The sequence below is a fragment of the Lepidochelys kempii genome, chromosome 10, assembly GCF_965140265.1.
Source record: "Lepidochelys kempii isolate rLepKem1 chromosome 10, rLepKem1.hap2, whole genome shotgun sequence".
In the NCBI taxonomy this organism is placed as follows: Eukaryota; Metazoa; Chordata; order Testudines; family Cheloniidae; genus Lepidochelys; species Lepidochelys kempii.
Window position 1 is genome coordinate 9125041 of NC_133265.1, and position 22874 is coordinate 9147914.

At 47.3% G+C, this 22874-nt stretch overlaps 1 protein-coding gene across 1 annotated transcript in view; it reads right to left on the reverse strand.

The window, feature by feature from the left end:
* MYH16 (myosin heavy chain 16) overlaps window positions 1-22874 on the reverse strand; it is a 52894-nt gene that overhangs the window by 12576 nt on the left and 17444 nt on the right. The window contains exons 12-32 of the mRNA XM_073361895.1: window positions 22523-22693; window positions 21152-21331; window positions 19312-19438; window positions 18355-18416; window positions 17647-17734; window positions 16771-16888; window positions 15480-15600; window positions 13932-14068; window positions 12814-12895; window positions 11138-11311; window positions 10024-10251; window positions 9134-9238; window positions 7982-8068; window positions 7637-7782; window positions 6550-6640; window positions 4686-4742; window positions 3759-3845; window positions 2848-3093; window positions 2467-2584; window positions 2110-2237; window positions 498-694 (exon numbers count right to left, since the gene is read on the reverse strand). Coding sequence (XP_073217996.1) covers window positions 498-694; window positions 2110-2237; window positions 2467-2584; window positions 2848-3093; window positions 3759-3845; window positions 4686-4742; window positions 6550-6640; window positions 7637-7782; window positions 7982-8068; window positions 9134-9238; window positions 10024-10251; window positions 11138-11311; window positions 12814-12895; window positions 13932-14068; window positions 15480-15600; window positions 16771-16888; window positions 17647-17734; window positions 18355-18416; window positions 19312-19438; window positions 21152-21331; window positions 22523-22693 — 2750 coding nt within the window. The remainder of the gene's footprint in view (window positions 1-497; window positions 695-2109; window positions 2238-2466; window positions 2585-2847; window positions 3094-3758; window positions 3846-4685; window positions 4743-6549; window positions 6641-7636; window positions 7783-7981; window positions 8069-9133; window positions 9239-10023; window positions 10252-11137; window positions 11312-12813; window positions 12896-13931; window positions 14069-15479; window positions 15601-16770; window positions 16889-17646; window positions 17735-18354; window positions 18417-19311; window positions 19439-21151; window positions 21332-22522; window positions 22694-22874) is intronic.

The following is a 22874-nucleotide window of genomic DNA, read 5'->3' on the forward strand; positions in this document are numbered from 1 at the left end:
TTTCAGGCTAAGAGCTCTACTCACGGTGGCGTGGATCCTCACGGTGCTCTTTTCAGACAGACCACAGGCAAGGGGGCTCCGCTTTTAGCCTTTGCAGCTTCAGTAATCTCTTATCAGTTACCCGGGGCAGAGTGCCTTACTCCAGTTTGGTAGCCCCTTCCCCCGTGCATAGTGCTATTGACTCCAGTAGGACTGACTGAGTAGTAAAGTAGGTGCGAGTGGGGATATCTGAACCTGGCCCTTTCTTAAGACTGTGTCGTCTGTGTTTGATACCAGGCAGCAATGGGGATTTAGCTCTTAGCATCCCTTATTTATTATTACAGGCAACATTCCCTCTTTCTCCTCCTGACCGGGATGCTCTCGCTTCTTCTTTGGCTTTTTCAAGTTGAGCCCCACAAGCTCACAGCCCTAAACTCTGACTCTCCCCACAGCCAACCTGAATCCTGGCCCTGACTACCCCCATCCCAACTCCAGCCTCTTGAAAGCCAAATGCTCACTTGGTCTCTTCCAGCTCTTCAGTTCTTTGAATGGCATCTGTCTCGTATTTGGTCCTCCACGTCGTGACTTCGGTGTTGAGTTTGGAGACCAGGCGTTGCAGCTCAGCTTTGCCCTCTTGCTCTTCCTCCAGCTGCTCTTTCATCAGGTCCAGGTCATGTTTTGTGTTGGCCAGGCTCACGACAGCAGTGCTACGGGACTGGAGATACCAAAACCACCATGAGTTACTTGTCCTTTGGGAGCATAAAGTAAGGCCAAGACTATAACAGGGTTCAAAAAAGAACTAGATAAATTCCTGGAGCATAGGTCCATCAATGGCTATTAGCCAGGATGGACAGGGAGCCAACCCCATGCTCTGAGTGTCCCTAGCCTCTGTTTGCCTGAAGCTGGCAGTGGACAACAGGGGATGGATCACTTAATGATTGCCTCTGTTCATTCCCTCTGGGGCATCTGGCATTGGCGACTGTCAGCAGACAGGATACTGGGCTTGATGGACCATTGGTCTGACGCACTATGGCTTTCTTATGTTAATGAAGGCACTGGAGTAACCTCCTGGCCTTTCGGTGCTCAGACAGAACAACTCAGTTCTGAGCCTGTTAGAAACATTTCAGGCCAGAAATACAAATACATGCATGGTCACGGGGCCAGTTTCTGCTCTCCGTACAGAGGTGTTTCTGCTTTGCCGTGAATGAGTTGCACACGCACTCACATAACTGAGAGCAGAATTTGGCCTTTCACCATTCTCAATACTTTGGTGTGGTGTTTCACTTGATTTACCACGGAAAGCCCATTCTGTGCTCACTCCAAGCAGAGAGACAGTGTCTGCCGTGACCGAGGTGTACTGATACACCAATAGAACGATGCACCAAGTAAACGGATCCTGCCTGCGGAATACGCAGAGGGCCTCCAGGGCAGAGGCAAATATTGCCATAGTTTGCAGTCTTATTTGTTCCAACTGTAACTCAACTGGACTCAGCTGCAGTGAGGCCCAGTGGTTGGGGCATAGGACAGGGAGTCATGAGAACCATGTTCTATTCTCAGTTCTTCCACTGACTCAAGTAAGACCTCCGAGGGTTTGTCTACACTGTGATAAAACACCCACGGCATGGCTGGCCCAGATCAGCTGGCTCAAGCTGACGGGGCTTGGACTGCAGGGCTATAAGATTTCAGTACAGATGTTCGGGCATGGGCTGAAAGCCCAGGCTCTGAGACCCCCCGCCCCCCCCGCAGGGACTCAGAGCCCAGCCTCCAGCCTGAGCCTGAATGTCTACGCTGTGATTTTAGAGCCCTGCAGCATGAGCCCTGTGACCCTGAGCCAGCTGACCCAGGTTCTGAGACTCAGTGTTGTTGGTTTTTTATCCCAGTTTAGATGTACCCTCGGTCTCATTTCCTTATCTGTAAAATGGTACCTACAACCGAGATCCACGGATAAAAAGTGCTGTTAATTGGTATTATTTGTTACCCCAGGGATGAATTGGACCAGGTTGATTTTCCATGGCTAGAGGTGAGTCATTAACACAATAAAAGGTTTGTTTCTCTGAAGAGAGCAGTGTATGGGATGGCAATTAGTGCAACTGTCCAGCCAGCAGCCCCCTCTTGGGCTATCATCCATACCTTCGACTCTTCATCCAGCTGCCTCTTCAAGTCATCCACCTGAGAGGTGAGGGTAGACTTTATGCGGGCAATCTGGGTAAGCCTGCTCTGAGATTCCTCATGCTCCCGGCTCAGCTCACTGTTTTCAGCTACAAATAAAGTGCAAAACAAGTGTGAGATGAAATAATTCTGCCCTGATGTATTGAAAGAGATGATGAGGCTAGACTGTCACGACCTTGCCAGAAAGACTTGGCAGCGCGAGAGATGGCTAGAGGAGATGGGGACAGGGCTGCCAGAGCTGGATGGGAGGAAGGGGAAGAGGAGGTGCAGTGGGGCACAGTATGGCACAGACATGTCAAAGGAGAGCAGGGAGTTTACCTTGGAGTCTTGTCCTGATGGCGTTAATTTCAGCCTGGTTCTTCTCCATCTCAGCCAGCCTGGAATTGGCCTCAGCCAAGTTGTCTTCCAGCTTGCGGACATGGGCGTCAGCATTCAGCTGCAAATGAACGGTGAGGTCAGTCAGACAAAAGCAAAGTCTGACTTGAAGGGCCAAGTCCTGCTCCCCGGCACACCCAGTTTGTCCCATTAGTTATCATTATAATGGAATGACTAGCATGGACCAGGCAAGTGGGATGTGGGCCTGGCGCTCCAAGGTGCTGAATGGCCTCTACTTCAGCTGACGTTGAAGGTGTTCAGCACATGTGCAGCCCCCCTGGCTTTCCTGCTGGATTTCAGAAACACTGGCCATTTGCGCCTTACCTTGGATTTCTGGATGGTCTCTATGGTGGCGCTGAGGTCCTCGATCTCAGCCTTCATAACCTGCTTGTCTTTCTCCAGCTTGGACTTCACCCTCTGGAGGTTCTCTGCGTGCTCCGCCATCTCCGCCATGGAGTCTGCGTGCTTCTTGCGCAGAGTCGAGGCCGTGGCTTCGCTCTGCAAGGCCGCCTCCTCCAGCTCACGCCGCAGCTTCAGCAGCTCGGCCTCACGCTTGCGATTCTGATCAATCTGCGGAGGGACAGAGCACAAACCATCCACCAGGATCGGGAGAGCCACTGATTCTCAGCACGTTCCTCAGGGGGATGTTTGGTTTGAAAGGCTTTTTGATGCCTTTTGTCTTGCTTTAATTGTTTCACCAGCCCCATCCTGGTGTAACTTCATGAATGAGTTTACCGCTGGCTACCAGGACAGATCCCCCTGAAGGCAAAGCATCCAGGCTGAAGTTCAAACAGAAACGTGCTTTGGACTTCAGTCCAAATGTTTTCATTGTGGAATCAATGGAAACTCTGCCCAAGTCACCTGCCACCCTCTTCTCCATGCTAGTAAATGAGTTCCTCATCAGAGAATCTAAGGGTTTTCTACTGCTATGTATCACCATAGTTTCTGAGTGGTGTCCATGTAAAGTCAATAGCAATAGCGAAGTTCAAGGCAGACTTCCTTGAGTTTCTGACGTGTCTCTCTGTTGGGGGTCAAACACTGCTTGGGGAAGGTTTTGGGGGAGTTGGGGGTTGGTAAAGGTTTGGTGATACAAGGGGGTGTAGAATCTGGCCTGCTCACTAGCTCAGTGCAGGTTCTGAAAATGCTCCTGGAGATATTCCCAACTCACTAATGTTTTGCTTTCTTCAAGAAAGGGGACCAAAGGGTCAGATGCCCTTCTCTGGTCAGTTCCTAACCTGAGCAGTTGTGGCACCTCCGGCCTCTTCCAATCTGTCGCTGAGATCCTCAAGATCACGGGAGAGGTCGCTGCGCTGCTTCTCCACCTGGTAGGAGGGAAGGAAAAAAATTCTTACTCGCTGACTAACCTCAATTCTCCCATGGCCTTTTTTCTGACTATTTCAGAAACCACGGTGAGAGTAAGGCACGGTTTGAGCTCAGGAGTGGGACCCAGGAATTCCTGAACTCTAATCATTGGTGCCTGCTGTGTCCCTGGGCAAGTCCCTCCATGCCTCAGTTTCCCCATCTGTGCAATGGGACTAATAATACTTCTCTGCCTCAGAGCTTGTTGGCGAACTAATAAGTTATCATTTGTAAAGCTCACGGAAATGGGAAAGTTACGTATTCGTGCTGTCTGTTCATATTAGCCTCAGATTGTATGTCGGGCACGCTTTTACAGAGTGAATTATCTACAGCCTTTCCTGCTATCACTAGATCTGATAAAATAGTTATTAGTCAACTCCCTACAATTTGCTTAGGGAATTGCACATATTGGGTTTGTTATACGAGATACATACGTAGTTACATATCTGTAAAGAGCAAGAGGGAAGATTTTGTTATTAAAGCCAGGATGGGATCCACCCTGTTCTGCCACAAACTGGTCAGCCCCTGAACTGCAAGGCTCCTGTTTGCAGTGAGTAGGTAGTTCACTCTTCATGGCCCATTCAGTCTACACAGATTTCAGACCAGAGGGCTGCTACATACTGGTGGGTCCTTGTGGTGTGAGCACCTGCCCACTGATAGCTGACAGAAAGCAAAGCAGAGTTCAAGACTGGTCTTCGCACTATTGCTAATTTTATCAGGGACTTGCAACCTAGTCTTTTATTAGCTCCCTTTTAGAGGCATTAGCCGTTTTCTGAGTTCTCTCTTTGGGTGGATATTTTTACCTTAGCTCTCATAGCCCGTTCAGCTTCCAGTTCCTCCTCCAGCTCCTCAATACGGGCCTGCAAGACACACACAAGCATATCAAGTGATTGGACAAGCAACGGTAAACTGTCCAGTGTTCCTATCTGAGTGGCTGAGGGAATAAGAAAGAACCTGCAGGAACACATCTGTAAATTCTAACTTCTGTATTCTGTACTCAGAACACCTGTCAACTTCTGTGGTAGTTTTCCCTCGGAAGGACCTGTAGAATTTGGCCCTAGCTAAACTGTAAAAGACCAGCATTCAAGACCTGTTGTCATCAGGCCTTTCTTCTCATTCCTGAGGTGTGTGGATAGTGGGTCCTTGGAAAGATGACCAGTTTACATGGGGAAACTTGTTAGTAGAGTTGGGCAGAAAATAGGCATATTTTTCATGACAAATTTTGACTTTTCAGTGAAATATTGAAAACTGAACTATTCCAGCCGAAACCAGAAATAGTGCAAGGCATCGCAGTGCCTTGTGGGAATTGTAGTTTGGGTGCCTTATGGGCTGGGGTCTCTGGCTGGGCTACATCTCCCATGATTCACAACTTTATCCCCTCTTGGTTAGGGGAAGGGAAACTTCACAGAAGTCCCTGTGCTTAGTTTCGATGCCAAATTTGTGACAAGCCAGACTTGTGCAGTAGATACAAATAGACCAAGAGGCGCCTGCAGTAGATCACCTCCCTTCTTGCCATATCATTGTGACAGGACAGCTGTGACGAGTTTTACGTTCAAAGCAGAGGCTGCAGTTTTCCAGCCATAAAGGGAAATAGGGTCTAGTGTAAGTAGCTGGAACAAAAGACGGGGTGGAGCTCAGAGCTGATTAAGCCGCTGACTCATTGTGAGGAGTAGGGCAAGGGAATCCACATCCTGGGGCTTCAGACAGGGCAGCTGGTGTGGGGTGGGGGGATCAAAATTTCCCTGAAAAAGAACACAAAGCTGCTGCCTCTGAGCTGAGCTTTGTATAATGTATTTACCTGGAAAAGGCTATCACCAGCAGGAGAGTGAATTTGTGTGAGGAGGGTGGAGGGTGAGAAAACCTGGATTTGTGCTGGAAATGGCCCAACCTGATGATCACTTTAGATAAGCTATTACCAGCAGGACAGTAGGGTGGGAGGAGGTATTGTTTCATATTCTCTGTGTGTATATAAAGTCTGCTGCAGTTTCCACGGTATGCATCCGATGAAGTGAGCTGTAGCTCACGAAAGCTCATGCTCAAATAAATTGGTTAGTCTCTAAGGTGCCACAAGTACTCCTTTTCTTTTTGCGAATACAGACTAACACGGCTGTTACTCTGAAACCTGACTATTGTATGACTTACTGGAGGAGAAGAGTATTGAGGTCTTAAAGAACAATAGGGCCTTGTCTCCATTTTAACAGGATAGGTTTAAAAGAGCTGGATTGCTGTTTTGCACTGGATTTCTTAGACTAATTTATGTAGAAGAAAAGGAAGTTGACATTTGTACTTGTCATGTAAAGAATGGGGAATAGATCCCACCCCACCAGGGGATAGACAGTGATCTCATTTAAATGGTTTGAACCTGGAGTAGCTTCACTGACTTCTGTGGAGTTACACCAGTTTACACTGAAGGGCCAGAGTGGAGAATCTTGCCCTAGCCACAAAGGTTTGGTGTTATTGGAGCTTTGGTTTGAGGAGTTTTTCAGTGGTGTCCTTGTCCTTTGTCATGGATGATATGGGTCCCTAACGGCCCATCCAGCTCCCTAGCATGCCAGTGGATTGACTTCTCATGTGAGTTTGGACAATCCCTTTGATACTAGGAAAGGAAAACCAGAGAGTCTTGAAATAGGATGTAAAGGGCAAGAGAATAGTCAGAGCATTCCTCACCTGGTGTTCTTTCAGTTTCCTCTGCAGCGTGGAATTCAGAGACTGTTCATCTTCCACCTTGGAATTGACTGAATTAATTTCCATGTCTCGCCTGCAAGAAAAGGCACAAGAGACCCGTTCAGGTGGGAGGGGGTGTCACATGGTGGATGGTCCTTTTTACAAGAGGACTGGGAAAGAACTCCACCAGGAACCCTTGACTCTAGGCTATGCAGAAGTGATTAGCTCTTTAGCATGATGAGCCTTAGTGCTTAAGCTCATTTCTCCTCAGTCATGTCCATTCCCTGCCCCCTTTTTACAATGTACTCTTGAGAGTAAAGGCATGGCCACTCAAGGGAGCGGATACATTCACTCAGTCTGGAGGAGTGATTTTAGTGCTTAACCTCACTTGTGTCTGCACTTAGCTTCCCTTGAACGGGAACACGACAGCCTTGCACTTCCTGCTGAGCTCTCTGCTAGGACTGGCATTATCAAGCTTTGCACCTACTAATTAATGGCTGTATTCATTTGCTTAGCTACTTAGCTATTTAACTAACAATAGCAGTGGTTTCGATAATATGTAATTGTGAATTTACATCCTTAAAGTTAATTTTGAAGGGGAGGAGTGCCAGAGAAATGCTGGCAGACCCATCACTACAGTAGTCAGTGGTGACACTATAATAATGATCTAATTAGCTATAATACTTTGCATTTCTAGAACAGCTGTTATCTAAGGATCACAGAGTCTTGTAGAAATAATGATCAGTTAAGACTCACAACACCCATCGAGGTAGGTATGGTTATACTCCATGTATAAGAGGGAAAACAGAGAGATTGACTTACCAAAGATCAGACAGTGAGTTGAAGAAAGATTCAAGAATAAGATCCAGGAGTCCTGACTCCTAGTCTTCTGCTCTAACCATTAGACAGCACTTTCTCTTTGCATTAGGTTAGTAATGGATTTCTAGGATCCCAAGAGGAACTCTGACTCGTGATTTTTCTAATGAAGTGGCTGTCAGGTATAATTAACGCCATCAGATCCATGGTGCTGCCCTGTTTTGACTCCGGAGTACCCGCCACACAATGCGATTCTGTATGGACTGACACTTACTTCTTAACCACCTCCTCCAAGTCCAGTTTGGCTCGTTCCATCTCATTGAGGTTTTCAATGGTCATTTTCAGGTCGCCCTCAGCCTTCCGTCGGGCCTTCTCCACCTCGGCACGGATCTTCTTTTCCTGTTCCCAGTTGTCCTCCAGCTAACCAGAGATAAAAGGGGAGAGGAGAATCAATGGCCACAAGAATTTGAAAAAGCTGGCGGGGTAGAGACAAGCACTCTGCAATGATAACACCTGGGCAGTAGATGTTCATCAGAGATGCCCAACATGTCGATCTTTAAAAACAAGCCCCCTCCACAGTGATGAATGAAATGACAATCTCAGACCAACTAGTCCTCACCTCGTGTAGCTGAGTGGTAAGTTTGCTGTTGTTCTTGGTCAGATGGTTCACTTTGTCCTCCTCAGCTTGCAGGTCATCTAGAGTTTTCTAGGAAGGGAGACACAGAGAAAAGGGCCATCACTGGTGCGCTGTGTTGGCTGGAAGACTAGCTACCCCTGTCCTGACAATAAGAAAAACCCCATCTCTTGGCTTCAGAGAAGCAGCTGTGTTAGTCTGTATCCACAAAAAGAAAAGAAGGACTTGTGGCACCTTAGAGACAAACAAATTCATTTATTTATCTCTTGGCCCATCCAAAACCCCAGTTACTCTCATGGAAGTCTCCTAAGGATAACAGGTTTATTAATGATTCATATAATTCCCTAGTGTCTTACTAAAGGTAGTAGATGGTACTAATAATCCTGGGATACAGCGGCAGTCCTCCTTATTCAGGCCAAACACCCACTGACATTGATGGGAGCTTTGCGTAAGTTGTCAGCAAGTCCTGCAGGATCTGGTCCAATGACAACATGTATCGTTACAAAAGAACCGCCCTCGGTTGCTCTTGGCTAATCCACACACCATCTTTTGCACCCAGGAAAAGGCAGTCTCTTCCTCACTCAGCAAAGATGTGAGAATAGACAAGGGTAAGTGAGCTCATTACGTGTGGAAAAGAGCCTGCAGAACATTTCCTAATTCAGTACTATTACTAGCATGCTAGCCTATTATCGTGGCTTCTTGTATGCTACGCTGTGGTAATGGGAGTGCCTGGACCACGTCAGTCTGTGGAGCTGAATGCGGCTGGGGACGGGTTTTGACTGACTGCAGGCTTGGCACTCTGTGTAAGAAAGAACGCGGTCCCTGTTCGGGGGAGCTAACAAATGACGTGTTCAAACAGCAGGAGGTGTATTTTGTATTTGTTCATACAAAATCCAGCAGTTCACAATAGATCTCTCAGCCAAATAGTGCAAAGGAGCATGATTTTACTCTTCTGCAATGTATAATGCATAGGAGACACACAAATCCCCAGCATGACTGAGACCTGGGATCCTTTCCCACTTGTGCAGCAATTTAGTTTCTCGATAGCCTGAGTAGGACACCATTTCTCCTTTCCCAGAGCGCAGCCCTAAGGACGTGATTGGGGTGCAATAAAGAAAATGGAGCAGATTTTTCTACCTGGTGCAGCTCCTCCAACGCCCTCTTCTCCTTCTGGAGTTTAGCGATTGTGTCGTCCCGGATAGAGAGATCCGAAGTCAGGGTTCGCACTCGGTGATCTAGCGCCTAGAGATAGGGAAGATAACATAGTCAAGATCATGACCAGCCATGTCAACTTTTAGTGCCCCCCAAATCAACTAATTTGTAGTTCTTTAGCTCCAGGAAGACCAGAACCTGGACCTCTGTTGTTGATCTCTCACACATGGTAGGTTTATGAGAGTTGAAGATAAAGGACTCTGTCCTGCTTTCTATCTAGCTAACACTGATTTCAGGGGAAGCAGCAGGATGCCACAAGCATTTGCTGACTGTGACCCGGGAACCATATCACACTGACACAAAAAGGCTATAGCATCATGGATTTAAACCTTCTGTGACAGTTCCAAATAAGAAACAGTTGATGGGGAACAGAGGGAGTATCCCCCAAACTTAGACAAAAGGGCAAAGGCAACTGGGAGGGATTCATGGGGGCATATTTTATAAGCAAAGACCCAGTAACTTTGCAGTGAGAGGAAGGTGGTGATTAACACAGGATGTGGAAGGGCTCTGAAGGCCTCTGTAGAGAGAGATTTGTGGGAGTTACAGGGAAATTACTCCTCCTAATACAGGACAATAAGGAGAGTTGTAGATTCAGGTTCATCCCAGCTCAAGATAGAAGGAATAGCAGATTTTTAGAGACTATGGAAGAGGGAATGTTGAATACTGGAGAGGGAACAGCTGACAGGTTACGAGCTAGCTTCTCAAAGGGCATTCAGATGGCATGAGCTTTGCTGGTTGGTTCCCTGCTCTTGACAGTGGTTATTTCCCTAAAGGACAAGGAAGAGAGAGCTTAAAACAATGATGATGCTTCATACCTGCTTCTCTTTCTCAGTCTTGGCCAACGTGGTTTCCAAACCCTCTAGGTCGCGCTTCAGGTCATTGAGCTCTCCTTCCAGCTTGCGCTTGTGGGCACTCAGGGAAGAGGCTGTGCCCTCCTCTTCTTCCAGACGCTCCTTCATCTCTGAGATCTGGCTCTCCATGTCAATTTTAGATTTCATCAGCTGGGTCAGCCGCTCCTCAGCATCTATCAAGTTCTCTTGTTCCTAATGGCGGGAGGGAAACACAACCTTTATCATTTTAGAGGCTACTGTATCTCTGGTCTCTTGTGGCACTAAACATCCATATACAGTGGGTCAGGGCTGCTCCACTTAAGCACCAGTGACTATGCCAGGATGTTAAAGGTGCATTGACTCCAGCTGGAGCTGTGGTTGCACAGCATCTCTGAAAATCAGGCCTTCAGTGTTTCAAGTTACGTAAGAACGGCCATACTAGGTCAGACCAAAGGTCCATCTAGCCCAGTATCCTGTCTTCCGACAGTGGCCGATGCCAGGTGCTTCAGAGGGAATGAACAGAACAGCGAATCATCAAGTGATCCATCCCCTGTCACTCATTCCCAGCTTCTGGCAAACAGCGGCTAGGGACACCATCCCTGCCCATCCTGGCTAATAGCTATTGATGGACCTATCCTTCATGAATTTATCTAGTTCTTTTTTGAACTCTGTTATAGTCTTGGCCTCCACAACATCCTCTGGCAAGGAGTTCCACAGGCTGACTGTGCAACACCCAGAAATGGAAAAACCCAAATTAGAGGGTGCTTTTGAAAATTTTTCCACAAGCTATTTGATTAAGGTCACACAGAATCAATCAGGGGCTGAGGCAGGAAGAGAACCCAGGATTCCTGACTCCCATTGCCTTGCTCTAACCACTAGGCCATTCTGCCTCCTGCTGATTTTTGGAAGAGTTGGTTTTTTCTTTGACCTGCTGTGGTTCTCTAGGACTCTCACTTTCCATCTCCCACAGCTCTCTACTTGTTCCAGATTCTTAAAAACAAGCCCTTTTATGAATCATTTGGAGAAGCTATAGCCAGTGCCCTCTTACAGGCCCAAGGAAGAGACATAACCAGTAACCATCCTTTTTCTGATAACTCACAGCCTGCAGCTGGATGGTAAGATCATTCTTCTCTTGGCTGAGGGTGGCCATCTTTTCCTCCAGCTGTTTGACACGATCAATTAGCTCCTGAGTCTTTGACATGGCATTCCTCAGCTCCTCTTCCTTCACCTTCATCTCCTCCTCCTGTCGGGCCACATTCAGCAGAGGCTTCACCTGTAAGCATGCAGTTCAGCCAGTGAGGTTCACAAATGGGTCTTCTCTGTAGCAACTTCCCCCAGAATGCTCCTGAGCCAATCTCTTTATTGCCATATTGAAGTATTGCCTGGGCCTGGTGTCTTCTAAAATGACTGATTTGGTGCGGAGTGCTTCATCACTACAGTATGTGTTAGATGACTTCCAGGAAAGGCATCATCATAAACTACTTACCCGAACAATTCTGGGCCCCAGCAGAGAAATCAGGACAGTTTGCCAGATTCTGAGCTCCACTGAAATCACTAGAGCTACTGCAAAAAGAACAGGAGTACTTGTGGCACCTTAGAGACTAACAAATTTATTAGAGCATAAGCTTTCGTGAGCTCTAATAAATTTGTTAGTCTCTAAGGTGCCACAAGTCCTCCTTTTCTTTTTACGGTTACAGACTAACACAGCTGCTACTCTGAAACCTATCATTATGCAAGAGCTACTGCAGGTTCACACCAGTGTAACTGAGATCAAAATCTGACAATGTCTTTTGGAGGCTTTTTGGCCCAGGTCCTCAGAGATATTTATTTAAATGGGAGAGTAAGATGCCTAAGTACCTTTGAGGCTCCGGGTCTTTGCTCCTGAGGTGCTGAACTTCTGGTAAATTGAGGACATTGGGCCCATATTTTTAACGTTTTGGCCTGCACACATGCAAAAGCCCCATATTTACATTTGCACACACACAAAATGGGGGTTGAATAATGAATATTTAAGGTGTGCAACATCAATTTTGCACGTGCGGATGTGGGAGGCTGTGCTCCCAAAGGGTACACAGGTAAATTGATCAGATGCTGTTTAGGTTCCCTGGTGTTAAATTTGGCCTTAAATTGGTGTATGGGTCCTTCAGCATCTATTAAGCAAGAATATCTTGGCCAATGCTCCTTTCCATCCCCTGCCACCAAAAAAAATTTAATCTTAATGGGCCTATGAGACGAGAGAAGAAGCCACTGCTGTGGAAACGGGCTCATCCGCCCTATTTAGGCCACGCCTTTCTGAGCTGGGGGGCAAATAGACCAAGAAACTTTGTTCTAGGTTTTAGGATTTAATTAATAGACTGAGTCCATCTCCAGGGTTCAGAACTACAACACCTAGCCGCTTAAGGCAGAGTTGAACTTCATTTGTTGGAGGGAGATCCAGGGCTTGAATTTCCTAAAGAACGTAATTCCCATTTCATGGAGGTAGCAAATTCAGATTTCAAAGTGTCTTCCATTTCCAGACTGCTCTGACATTGACTTGGAGGGAAATCATTCATGCCCCTTGCCCTGTTAATAATTAGCAAGAAAGTGACTGGCACCCAAAGTGTATTTACTTGTTGCTGAATAACTGGGCAAGGCAATTCTTTTTTTTCTACCCCTTATCTTCAAAATCCAAGCGCCCCACCCATTGCCAGTGCTTGCAGCTGCTTTTATTTCCTTCTGTGTAAGCTGGGTACAGTTTGGGGGGGGGTGTTTGTTTGTGGGAAGCACGGGTCTCACCTTGTTATACAATTTCCACCAGCCCCAGAAGCGCAGCTGCAGGAATTTGCGAACATTCCTCTGAATCGCCATCAGGCCTAGCCTGTAATGAAACCCAACAGGGTTGTGTGGCTTAGAAACAGTCACCAGTTTCCTGGCAATGTGACTAGGTAGTTGAGACATCAAGACATTGTCCTGGCATGCAGCAAGTTTCTTTATCAGCTCATTTGAGAGATGTCGTTTTCAGTTCATTCTTAAATGCTGAACTCACTTTTCTCCATTGGCTAGGGGGGATTTCTCTTAATTTAATACTATTGTTTCCTAAAGCAGATATTATTTTCAAAGGTTCGTTGTGCAGCGTGTGTATTGTTCTGGGTGGGTATCACTGTGGCAGTGTGATAGAACCCCGCCAGAAGGCTGGAGCCATTATGCAGAGGCTATGTAATGCTGGGGCATTCGCTGAGTGGGATAGGAATGGATGGAGCAGTGTTCTCCCAGTCCCAGATGCAAGAAAGGTCAGTGGCAGTGTGCTGAGGTAGGAAAAGGGTGGCAGGGTTGTACTGGGATAGAAGGAATGCTGCCACTGAAGTCGAACATGGGTGTTTCATGCAGGGGAAGACACGAATATGGTGCATCGCCTGGAAACGATTCTAACTGGCAATATCTTCCTCCCTTCCCCCGCTCCATCTTGCAGCCATAAACACCTCCTAGCGGCAGCAGAAACAATACAGTTCTACTGCCCAGGGTGGGACCAATATGTTAAGGCCCCACCCTGATCTACCTCAACTGGGTACCATGAAGCTGTGTTCCAAAGGGTTCACTGCTCCACAGTCAGGTTCCTGAACAGAGGCAGGGCTTGTGGATCCATCACTACATAGATCCATCAACTAGTAGAATAGATGCACAGGAGGTAGTGGAACTATTGTAGCCCTGTGGCCTGAAGGGGAGGATTTTTTAGCCCCTTGATTCCCATATAGATCCACAGTGCACAACCCCGTTACTTTGGTTGTGTGCCAGGACCAAGGGTTGACATCCAAGATTCATCTCATGGTGCCTAGTAGAGAATGAAGTATGTTAGCAATTGGTTTCTAGCGCTCTCTCGGATGCATGAAGTGGTGTCTCATATTTCAAAGGGATACCTTCTTTCCAGCATCTTTTTGAACTCAATCCTCATCAGGAAGCCACGAACACGGCTCTGCAGCATGGACATGATCTTTGCCAGACGGTCATCGCGCAAGTCTTCCAGTTTGGCCAGGACTCCGGCACGGAAGAACACCTTGAAGAGCAAGAGAAGACTGTTAGAACTTGGCTTCCAGGTCATGCACCAGAACTTTGAACCTGTGAACTTCTTCCCCCATCAATAGGCTTATTCATGTGTCTGGGCTTAGTCAGGGCTGTTAGTCCCCTTTTAGTTTCCATCGTGGGTTTCTGCCTTTGTTGACCTGTCTGACTTTCCACCTACATTTACTATCACTGTAGGTCACTGGTCCCCAAACTGTGGGACACGCCCGACTGCGGCCCTTCTCCCAGCTGAGGCCCCAGCTGCAGCATTGGCCCCATTCCTGACCGCGGCCCCACTCACGGCCCTGGCTCCCAACCATGGCTCCTGGGGGGCCGGGCCAGGAAGGTGCGGACCATAAAGTTTGGGGACTAGTGCTGTAAGTCTACAGAATTATATATGAATAGAATATTGAGGCTGGGATATTTATAAGCAAGGGCCTGAGAGTCAAGACTCCTGGGTTCTATTTCTGGCTCTAGCACTGACTTGCTGTTCGTCTTCAGTGAGGTCACTTACCCTCTCTCTGCCTGTCTTCCTTTAGCAGTAAAATGGGGATAACGACGACACTGGACGATTTAATTAACGGACATATAATAAAGCACTTGGAAATCGAAGGATGAAATATGCTAGAGGAGTGGTGTGGGAGTATTATACAAGTTAGAAAATTCCATTGTAAGTTCCTGGAAAAAGCTGAACTTTTTCCGCCTCTGCATGTGTATCACAATAGTCTATTTCATTACGTGATCACACAAAACATACATGCAGAAATATTAATTTCTGAAATGCTCCACTAAGATTATAGGGGCAAAAAACAAGGTCTTGACTCTTTTTTTTTTAATTCCGTCTGAAGTTAGGCAAAATTCTTCGTGGAATTTTTACTTGGCTAAGGCCTGGTCTACATTACAGAGTTAGGTTACGCCCTGCATGGTGTAATTAAGACAACAGAAACCCTGGTGTAGCCACTTCTAGGTCAGCAAAAGAATTCTAGCTACCGCCTCTCAGGGAGGTGGATTTACTACAGTGACGGAAGAACCCCTTCTGGCAGTGTCTGTAGCAGTGCCCCTGTAGTGTTTCTAGTGTAGACATACACTAAGGAGCGAGTAAAAAGTGAAGGGACCTGAGAGTTTAGCCCATCTTGAAAAGCGTGCCTCCTTTGCATTATCTTGCTCTGTATTTGAGAAGGAGCATGTCACATTGCTCTGGGCCGTGAGTTCACATACTGGAAGGCAATGGAGGGCGGAGCGAAGATTGCAGTAGGAACTTTTAACTCCGAGGCCTGGTCGACACACACAAGTCCCAGTGCTTGAATTAAAATTTGTTTTGAAATCAGCATAAACTGGTGCCATTCCCTGTGTGGACACACTTCAATTGAATTAATTTAGCTTAATATGATAGGAAAAAACAGTACCTTGGTGTGCCCAATTTTGAACTCATTTTCCCCCAACTCAATAGAGGCAAGCAGCAATTCTGATGCTTTCTTGTTGTCCACAAATCCCTGAGGGATTGCATTGGGGTTCAAGACTTGATATCTGAAATGAGAAAGACATGTAGTGACGTAAGGGCCACTGTTAGGAGAAGAGCTAGGCAGGGCTGTCCTTAGGATTTATGGGGCCCTACGCAGCATCATTAAACTGGTGCCCCTATGGCCGACCTGCTCTTAGCAACGCAAACATAAGCGGACAGTATTGGAAAACTTGCCCCATGCACTTTATTAAAACCAGTTTAAACAAATGAAGCACACTATAATGCTGATGGACTAGACTTGCACTAAAGAAGTAACGCTATGGAAAAAATTCTGATTTATTGACAGAATGATGCGGAGAGTCACAGGTCCCCGCAGAGACCTGCCCCCCGTACCCTCTCCCTCATGCAGAATGTGCCACGCCAGTGCATTAGGCTCTGTGAATACGGCCCCTGCCTAGTAAGGAGCCTGCAGTGCGCCCTGGGTGTGCAGGGGCCGACCTGCTCTTGCCTGCTGTCCTGGACATAGGCACGGACTCCGTGGGTGGGTGCTCTGGAGCTGGAACATGGGGAAAATTTAGTGGGTGCAGAGCACCCACCAGCATCAAGCTCCCCCCCTCTGTCCCCCTCCCCCCTCGCCTCTCGCGCTGGTGGCCCTGCGCTTACCAACTCCTCCCCCTCTCTCCCAGTGCTTCTGGAGCACCGCAAACAGCTGATTCGCAGTGTTCAAGCTCTGGGAGGGAGGGGGAGGAGCGGGGACGAGGCGCGCTCAGGGGAGGAGGCAGGGAAGAGGTGAGGCGGGGTGGGAGAGGTGGGGCAGGGGCTTGGGGGAAGGGGTGGAGTGGGGGCAGGGCCTGGAGTGGGGGAGGGGGTTGAGCGCCCCCCAGCAAGATGAGAAGTTGGCGCCTATGGTCCCGGTGGTGCCCCAAATTTTTGGGTGCCCTACGCAGCCGTGTATGCTGCATACGCCTAAGGATGGCCTTGGAGCTAGGCAAGGGTTAATGTCTACTTCATCACAGTCTCTTCTAGCAAAGGTCTCAAAAGGGCTGAGGTGCCAGCTGTGAGGTGTTTATAACCATCTCTGTTTCTCATCTTTACTTAATAAGAGTTCCTGAAGGAGAGGATGTAGGAGGGTTAGCAGTGGAGTTACTCCATCTCCCGATTGTCCAAGGAGGATCCCATATTGGGTGTTGTTTGTGTCCATCCTCCCAAATGGGCCGAAAAATATAAACATTCACCTCTGCTTGAATTCAGGGTACTGCAGTCTGTTAGGAAAGCCCTTCCTGCAAATACGGATGCCTTCCAGCACTCCATTACAGGCCAACTGGTGCAAGATCAAGTGGGCATCAGCCACCCCTACAAAAACCAGAGAACAGGTCAGCACTTCACTTGACTGAGCCAGGGGAACAAAACGACTGGAGCTTCTCACGCCGTTCGCCCTCGGTGACACAAAGATGTAAAAGGAGAGGTTAGTAATGGACAGAATTCACATACTGTGGGTAGAACTGAAATGGAGGAGAAAGGACTGTATTAAGGGCGCCCTTCACTTTGCTGTGTTGGGTACAAGAGAAGCTGAAATGTTCTACACCAGAGGGCCTGTTCGTGTATGTTTTCACTTCAGCCCTGCTCCATCAGTCTTCTTGCAATTACTGTGTGGCTGAGATTCCACTGACCCCTGGAAACCAGGAGATGAAGTATCTGGTACATTTATCAGCCCAACAGTGTATTCAGGAGTAGACAAGGAGTTAAAGGGAGATATCAGGGATAACCACCTTTAACAGAAGTCCATGTGCTACCCTGTGCTTTCTGTTACTGTCCTTGCCAGTTTACTGCATGTCAAGGCAGTTTGGTATTTCCCTGTTCATTGGACAGCCACAGAGGAATGAACTGTTCAATAGCTAACTGCTCATTAGCCATCTTGTCTTCAAACCTCTCTATTGGAGTCTTGTCCCACACTAACATTGCCTTTAAGGGACACAGAGGTGTTCTATGAAGCGATACCCCATGTTCTTCCAGGACTGGATTAAGATCTGCTGTTCAGCCAGCCAAAGCTAGGGCAGAAGGCATTGTGTTTCTTTGCCCGAGTGTGGTTCAAAGGCTCTGCAGATGCTTACCAGACTGCTTGAACTCATTTGGAATGATGCAGCGTACAAAATGGGGCGATGTGCTATGCAGAGTGGTCATCAGCTTATTCAGCTGCTCCTGAAGCCGGAGGAAGAGAAATAAAGTGAGCGAGGCAAGCAGAAGAGAGAGAACCTCATGCTCAGTAAATTAATTCACACTCCTTAGTTGTGAAGATAACACTAGGGTGCAGGTGCAGGCTGGATGCTGCACACCAGGTGAAGAGCGTTGCATGGATGAACGTTTGAGGACACCATGGGTGATCAAGAGGGTCTGAACCCTGGATTTTCAGTTCTAAAAGGCAGCTGATGTGATCTTAATGTTCTTCTTATTCCACTATTCATAAACGATCTCACGGTTTTCTTGCACTCCCAACCTCTCTTTGCCATGTCTACCTGTTGAATCTTTTCTAAAACTTAGATTCATAGATTAGACGAATGGATTCCCAGGCCAGAAGAAACTATTGTGATCAACTAGTCTGACCTCCTGTATAACACAGGCCAGAGAACTTCCCCAAAATAATTCCTAGAGCATAGCTAGAATTCCTAGATCATATCCTCGATTGTATGCTCCTTTGGGCAGGGCCGCTCTCTGTTATATGTGTGTATAGTGTCTGGCCCAATGGGGGCCTGGGTCGCTACCAAAATACAAATAATAAAGTACCCTATATTGCAATTGATAGGTGGCGAATGCCCACTTACCCTATAGAAGTTGGAGACAGTCATGAAAGAAGAGCCTCTCTTCTGCTTCTTGGCACCACCAGCTGAACAATATTAAAAGGCATAACATATAAGTGATATACTGTAGCACACAAAACACATATATCTCCTCAGGAGCCTGTAGTTCACAGTACAGTTCTCGCTGGAGAAGACACCCCTTAAATAAAAAACAAGCATCCATCAAACCTGCCCGCTATTCTGGTTTAGGGATTTTGTATTCATTTACTATTGTAAGGGAATCCTGGAATCTGAAGTGGGCTCAGTGCTTGGAAAAGAAGGGAACGAAAACCTGAGTTTACAATATTTTGTTTGAAAGTACATGTATTGGTAAATCATGGGGCCAAATTCTCCCTCGGTTACAGGGGTGCCTATGCATTGCTTTGCACTGTAACTGGATGGAGCGGGACCAGTGTAACTGAGAGGAGAATTTGACCCAATCTGTTAATAATTTGAGATCTGAAAAGCCTTTTCATAGTTCTCCCATTCATCTTTTGAACTGGGGCGCCCCAGGCCGGACTGGCAACAATCCGATGAGGCAGCAAGTTTTCTGGTTGATAGAAACCTGACAGCTGTCTGGTCAACAGAAGGCCATTTACTGCCTGGAGGGAATTCCATAGTTTGTCATTAACTCCGCACTGCATCCTCCCTTCATTCAGACACAAGTGTGTGCCCGTAGCACTGTTCTAGAGAGGCTTCATTCCAACCAGGTGAGCTATCTCGGCCAACGCTAAGGGGGCGTCGTTTTCAAGGACTGAGCTAGCCCACCTGTCAGCATGGAAGAGGTTGTATCGCAGAGGAAGTCGGTTACCTGGCTGCAGAGGGTGCTACAAGCAGTGGCCTAATCCTTGCCACAGAGAATTGCAGGGAAAACACTAAAGGGCTAGACACGGTCCCATTTGCGCCCAACCACATTGCTGTGCTGTGTGATGTTTACTGTACCTGCAGCCTCCTCCTCTTTAAAGAGATTACCCAGCAGTACCATGCTGGATTTCTGGAACAAGCCCACCACTGTTTCATTCAGGGGGTCCTTGTTTTTCTCCAGCCACCCAGTAATATTGTACGCCACCTGGAGAAGGCGGAGAAAAGTGAACACTCCAGATTCTGAAAGAGAACGTTGCTGCAACACAGTACAAATAAGAAGGTGCTTCTTCTCCATTGACCACTAGCCCTGAAGACCCCTGAAGAGGGAGGGGGAGAAATCCACTGCATGAAGCGGGAAAGTGACTGAGTTATTGCTCAAAAAGAAAAGGAGTACTTGTGGCACCTTAGAGACTAAGCCACAAGTACTCCTTTTCTTTTTGCGCATACAGACTAACACGGCTGTTACTCTGAAATGAGTTATTGCTGACTCACGATCAGCCTTAACTTACTCACTGAAGTCTTGTGGGTTTAGCAGGGATTCTTGCCATGGAAAGCAGATGTTCCCCTGATGGAGGAGCTTTGACAGGCTTTGAGGAGGGGGGCCTGTTGCAGGCAGAGGTTAGACATTTCCCTAATATACATTCACCTGGAGCCACAGACAGAGGGGACAATATGGCCCGTCCACTGGTGTCATCTGAACTTAGCGTGGCATAGTCTAACACAAATGTCAATGGCAAATGCCCATGTGTGACCCGGGAATGGCAATAGCTGCTAAATGTAAATAAGATACAGAAAGCTCTTGTGATTCATGCTGTGATCATGTTTTGTCAGAATGTCTGTGCGGTCGCGTGCATGAATAACGGGCAGAGTTTGGTTAGATGCATAAAGACTGTTCCTGCAGCTAGGCGTTGGCACAGTCTCCATGAAAGACTAGACAAGCGGCAGCGAACCTCAGGACTCCGGCTCTTCTGGCAGCATTTGAGAAACAAGCAAAAATTAATTTAACCCCTTGGCTGATTTGCGATCCTAGTAACTGTCCTGTGAGCCTTTGTGCTCCCGGAAACAAAGTCCTGGTACTGGGGGGAGGAGATGGTTTGCAGAATTTTTTTAAGGATTTAATTTTTGATCAGAGCTGAGCCTTGTGTGTTGAAGTGTCATAGAAATCATATCACCTGAGATGAAGTGGGTATTCACCCACTAAAGCTTATGCTCCAATATGTCTGTTAGTCTGTAAGGTGCCAGAGGACTCTTTGCCGCTTTTACAGATCCAGACTAACACGGCTACCCCTCTGATAATAAAAATCATAAAAATGCGGGGCTGGAAGGGATGGAGAGCTCACCTACTCAATCCCACCCACGCTGAAGTAGGACCAAGTATACATAGACCATGCCTGACAGATGCAATTGACTTGCTACTCATAATCCACTAAAGTGAGCTACTGTCGAGTCATTGATCATACATTTGCCCAGCTGAAGTTTTAGATTGTGATTTATCTCTGTTGTTGTTGTTATAAAGCATTTTGAGATGCATTTCAATGAGACACTGTAGGACTAAATTCCCTGCTGGGGTAAGTTGGTGCTACTTTATTGAAGTCAGCAGAGCTCCACCAGTTTATCCCAGCAGGGAATTTGGCCCATAAAGGCACATTGTGCTGTGATATGTCAAATGCCTTGAAAGCATGACATGATTGGTGCCTTACCCAGTGCTATGTGGATGCTGAAACATGGGCTTGGAAACACCGAGCACTCAGGCATGGGTCTAACAGGCCTGAGTTTGCAGTGCAGTCCTGGTTCCATTTCCACTGAAAGTCAGTGGGAGTTTCATCGTTAACTTCAGTGAGTGCAGGGTCAGGCCCATGCAGGTAGCCGGATCTACATGGATGATTTGCCAACAAAAATAACATTGTTCGGGACGTACCGTGCCAGCATAGTGCACAAGCTCAAAGTGGGCTTCAGGCCCTTTGCCCCTGCCTCCCTTGGGTTTCAGGAAGTTGGATGATTTGCCTAGGTGGTTGTCATAGAGGGCAGCCTTGAAAGTAGCATCCGTGGCCTTCGGGAACACACACTGCTCTTCCAGGATAGAGAAGATGCCCATGGGCTGGGGGAAGAAAGAGGATCACAAGGTAGAAGCAGATGAGAGAAGCCCATTACTGCCATCTCAGTGATGAGCAGGGGCAGCTTCACCTCTGATTTGAGTTTGCCACTTACAGCTAGATTATTATCTAGTCATGTAATTATGTGCAGCTGAGTAGACTCGTGATCATCTAGTCTGACTTCCTGCACATCGCAGGCCACAAAACCTCACCCACTCCTGAAATAGACCCCTAACCTCTGGCGGAGTTACTAAAGTCCTCAAATCATGAAGAGGTAGTCAGTAAGCAGACCGCGGCCCAAATCCAGACTGCCAGACACTTTTGAACGGACCCCAAAATCTTTTTTTTTTATGTACTTATTATTATCATGATTGTTATTTTATTTATTATTATTATTATTTTCTCCAGTGTCTGGATCTTGACTATACCTTGACCAAGAAATTTGGACCTTGACAAAAAGTAATTGACTACCCCTGATTTAAAGACTTCAAGTTACTGAGAGTCCACCATTTACTCTAGTCAAACCACCAAGAGACCCATGCCCCACGTTGCAGAGGAAGGCGAAAAAAGCCCAGAGTCTCTGCCAATCTGACCGTGGGGAAAATTCCTTCCTTACCCCAAGTATCGTGATCAGTTAGACCCTGAGCATGTTGGTGAAACCCACCAGCCAGACCCCTGGAAAGAATTCACTGTAGTAGCTCAGATCCCTCCCCATCGAGTGTCCCATCTCTGGCCATTGGCGATATTTGCTGCTAGCAGTCACTGACTGGCCACATGCCATTGTGGGCAGTCTCATCATACCGTCCCCTGCATAAACTTAGCAAGCTCAGTCGTGGAAGGCAGCTCCCCTGGGGAGGCTGTTTCAGAACTTCACTCTTCCTATGGTTAGAAACCTTTATTTAATTTCAAGCCTAAACTTGTTGATGGCCAGTTTATATCCATTTGTTCTTTTGCCAACATTGGCTCTTAACTGAAATAACTCTTCTCCCTCCCTGGTGCTTATCCCTCTGGTGTATTTATAGAGACCAGCCATAGCTCCCCTCAGCCTTTGTTTGGTTAGGCTAAACAAGCCGAGCTCTGTATGTCTCCTCTTGGAGGTAAGTTCTCCATTCCTCTAACCATCCTAGTAGCCCTTCTCTGCATCTGTTCTAGCTCATTCTCTCCACGCGCCTCTCCTTCAGGGCAGGGACAGTTACCTTTTCCAGGAGATCAATGCAAGCCTGTAGATCCATGCCAAAGTCAATGAACTCCCACACAATGCCCTCTCTCTTGTACTCCTCCTGCTCCAGCACAAACATGTGGTGGTTGAAGAACTGCTGCAGCTTCTCGTTGGTGAAGTTGATGCACAGCTGCTCAAAGCTGTTGAACTGCAGAGAGATGGGGAGAAGCAATGCATAAACTAATCAGCCTTTGAAATGTAGCCCCAGAGGCTGCAAATACAACACAGCTGCTGGGCAAGAAGCAACGTATCCACTCCCGGGGACACGTTCTGATCTCCGTTATTCCAGAGCAAGTCTAGAGCAACCCTACTGACTTCAGAGATATTTC